Source organism: Lactuca saligna, chromosome 4, assembly GCF_052625555.1.
Source record: "Lactuca saligna cultivar CGN05327 chromosome 4, ASM5262555v1, whole genome shotgun sequence".
Lineage (NCBI taxonomy): Eukaryota > Viridiplantae > Streptophyta > Magnoliopsida > Asterales > Asteraceae > Lactuca > Lactuca saligna.
The window spans coordinates 228,347,644-228,351,614 of record NC_136420.1 but is presented as its reverse complement, the minus strand read 5'-3'; the positions used below and the strand labels follow the sequence as shown (position 1 = coordinate 228,351,614).

At 37.1% G+C, this 3,971-nt stretch overlaps 1 protein-coding gene across 1 annotated transcript; it reads right to left on the bottom strand.

Moving 5' to 3' along the window:
- Positions 1 to 326: 326 nt before the first annotated feature.
- On the bottom strand, positions 327 to 770 carry LOC145040514 (putative mitochondrial protein AtMg00820). Its single transcript, XM_078988429.1, has one exon. It carries the CDS (start codon positions 768 to 770, stop codon positions 327 to 329), a length of 444 nt encoding a protein of 147 aa, XP_078844555.1.
- Positions 771 to 3,971: the final 3,201 nt, after the last annotated feature.

Sequence of the window (3,971 nt, the reverse complement as noted above, 5' to 3'; positions counted from 1 at the left end):
TATACCCTTCGAACTCTATTTAATATTTAAACCAATGAAAAAGTTACTAGGACCCATTGAGCTCATCTCAAATTTAGTTTCCATCATTTTTCGGAATTTAGCTGTTAATCTATAATTATTGGATCCGAAAATGATATCATCAACATAAATTTGGATGATCATCAGATGGTCACCATCTTTCTTGTGAAAGAAGGTTGGGTCGACCGAACCTTTTTTTAAACTTGGATTGTTTCAAGAAGTGAGTTAGGGTTTCATACCATGCATGAGGTGCTTGTTTTAAACCATACACAGCCTTATCCAAAATGTAGCAATGATTTGGATATTTCTCATTCACGAAACCTGGTGGCTGTTCCACGTAGACTGTCTCCTTCTAATTCACCATTCATAAATGCACATTTGATGTCCATTTGATAGACTTCAAAATTTTTGTATACTACATAGGCAAGGAAAATCCAAATAGATTCCAACCTTGCAACTGGTGTGAATGTTTCTTCATAGTCTATAACTTCCTCTTGGAAATACCCTTTCACAACCAACCGAGTTTTGTTCTGAATTATATTGCCTTCCTTGTCAAGCTTATTCTGAAACACCCATTTTAATCCGACCATAGATGCATCCTTCGGAGTAGGAATGAATCTCCATACTTTTTTACACTCAAACTCATTAATCTCATCCCGCATAGCTTGCACCCAATCAGCATGATCAAGAGCAATCTTTACAGTTTTAGGATCAATTTTGGAGATGAATGAATTAAACATGCAAAATTCCATTTTTGAAAATAAGGCAATTTGATTCACTTTTTATTGAGCTCTTGTGAGAACTCCTGAAGAAGCTGCTCCAATTACTTGATATTTAGGATGATCTTTGGTCCACTTGGCCAGTGGAGGATAGTTCGGATAATAGGTTGGATCTAATTCTGCATTTACGTCTTCAAATTCCGATTAAGCGTAAGAGTCATTATTTTCATTCTTGTTCTCCCCCTGGAAGTTTTCATGTGTGTCACACCCCGAAAACCGAAGGCGGAAACATTTCCGGGGTTGACTCCACGTAGAGTATCAAATCCAATGTACATAGTAAGTAAAGTAAATCAACCATTACATTACATATATGAAAGATTTACATTTGTTTCAAAAGCATAAGTTATACAAGTGATACATAGTATATATGAGCAATACAAAAATGAGTCTTCGGAAAACTCCGTCTTCACACAAAAGGATCTTCGGGTACCTGTCTAACTCGGACCTGAGAATACAAGCGGTTTGAAAATCAGCATAAAGCTGGTGAGTTCATAAGCGTTTAGTTTTTCTGAAAATGTACAAGTTCCTTTGTTTTCCTGAAAAGTAATTATCCAAGAAAATCCCATATTTTCTTATGTAAAGTTAGTTTCCCAATCCGAAAGTAAATTAAACGATGTTTAATTAAAACATGATTGTTCTTGTGAAATGTAATTCAATCGTTTAACTTATTACACTTTTCTAATTTCGTACTACTATTACTCAGGAAGAACCCCATGTTCTCCTGACTGTGTGTATGTGAACTATTACTAGTTTCTGACTATGTTCGGTGTCCTTCCCAGGAAAACCCCATGTTTTCCCTGACTGTGTATATTTCTTTACGGTTCTGGTTATGTTCAGTGTTCTCCCCAGGAAAACCCCATGTTTCCCTGACGGTGTGTGTGTATCTTTACTGGTTTTGGTTATGTTCAATGTTCTCCCCAGGAAAACCGCATGTTTTCCTGACTGTGTGTATATCTTTACCGGTTTTGTTTATGTTCAGTGTTCTTCCCAGGAAAACCCCATGTTTCCCTGACTGTGTGTGTGTCTTTACTGGTTATGGTTATGTTCAGTGTTCTTCCCAGGAAAACCCCATGTTTTCCTGACTGTGTGTTTATCTATAATCCCTAAACGTACATTAGCTTTACTACGTACATAAAGCTAGTAAATGAATCTGAAACGTTAATAATCTAGATTGCGAGTCCTTAACCATACTTAGACTAGATATGACTCGGACCATGGTCAGTATCCTATTTATGACTTTTGTCACCCTTGAACCATTCGGTTCGGCTGTAGCTAGCAGCCAAGTGTGGGATTGTCAGTCCCGTATAGATCTATACACTCAAGCCACGCTCTCCTACGAACGGAGATTCTGGTTACAGGGTTAGTCCTCCACTATCTCATGCCATGGAAGTGTTACGAGGACGTGTCTCCAATCATTAAGATTACTCTTTACTTTTCGACTAGGAAAGTAGTGTTTACAACTGATTATATTCTAGGTACCTTTCCTTTACACTCGAGCCTAGGTGTTTTAATAAGGACATTACACTCGAGCCTAGGTGTTATTTAATGATGGCTGTCCTTTTACACTCGACCCTAGGTGTATTATTAAGGACATTACACTCGAACCTAGGTGTTATTTAATGATTATGGTCCTTTACACTCGATCCTAGGTGTTTTATTAAGGACATTACAATGATTTATTTATTCTATTAGTTTAAATGTGAACAATCAATTACCAAGTACACAATATAACAGTGTATAATAAGAATTGAAAATCGGGTTAAAACAAACAACTCTGCAAGCTAAAACGGTTTGTTTAAAAGGTTTTCAATTCTTAAAGTGTACAATTATGAAACCATATAACTAAAATCATGTGATTGAGTACAAGATATACTTGTACTTTTGGTTGTATTCCCCCCTGAAAACATTGAAAAACCATTGAAAAAGGGTAGGGGTATGAACTCACCGGACTCGGAAACGTGTCGGTTTTGAATGCTAGACGTTGGTTCGGGGTTTGATTACTCGCGATGACCCTATGTAAAATGAAATAATGTCCATATATAAACAATTAGAGATACATTCACTAATCATATGGAACATTACACTCCAATGAGGTTAAAACACCTCAAAACGAGCGTTTGGAGTGACCCGGGTGACATCTTCGGGCTTGTAATGGCACTAGGGACTTGGGACTTGAGTTTACTCTCCATAAGTAAACATTTAAGTGAGTTTACAACCATAAAACACACACATACATGAGTTTACAGCCGTAAACTCATGTGGGTGTGGTTTTGATGGATTAAGGGCTCAAATGGACATAGGGATTGCTAGAATGGATTATCTAAAATACATTGGAACACTTGGAATGAATTTAAATCATCAAAATGATTATTTTATGGGAGTTTACGGCCTAATATAGGCTCCTGGCCGTAAACTCCTTAATCTTCATGAAAATGGTGTTAAATGTTGTTAAAACAAATCACATGTGATTACTAGGATTATTCCAAGACCTTACATGAGTTTTATGGGACATTTGAGGGGTGTTATGGAGTTTACGGCCCATGAGACCCTCCTCATGGCCGTGAACTCTTATATAGGGTCATACAAAGTGTTTCAAGGTCTAAAACTTGCATAGAAGGGCTTCTAAAATTCATCTAAAGGCTTTAGGGGTGTTTAGTTTGCATTCTAACACCAAAAATATTGGAGTTTACTGCCCAAGAACAAGCCTTGGCCGTAAACTCTTAGAATTCCCACAAATGATGTGTTTAAGTCCCTTAAACTATTTTTGGTTGGTCCTTTGATTTATTCCAAGGCTTTTGGTGGTCTTGGATGACTTTCTAACACCTTAGAATTGAATTTATGCCTTGTTTTGGGGAGTTTACGGCCCAAGCACTCACCTTGGCCGTAAACTTACATAAGTCCCTCAAAAGTTATGTTTCAAGTGTCCAAATGCTAAAACCAAGGTCCTATAATTCATATCTAAGCCATAGAAGTGATTTGGAAGGGTTTAAGGGCATGAAAACCCTAATTATATGAGTTTACGGCCCAAGAATGATCCTTGGCCGTAAACTCCTTTAAACATCACAAAATTCATGTTTTAATTGTTTAAGGTCCATATCTTGAAGTCCCATAGCCATATCTAAAGTCCAATTGAGTTTAGGAAGGAGTTTAAGGGCTTAAAACCCCATTTAATGG

Excerpts from the sequence above, each read along its gene's own strand:
- LOC145040514 (XM_078988429.1), bottom strand. The coding sequence starts at position 770 with ATGGAATTTTGCATGTTTAATTCATTCATCTCCAAAATTGATCCTAAA.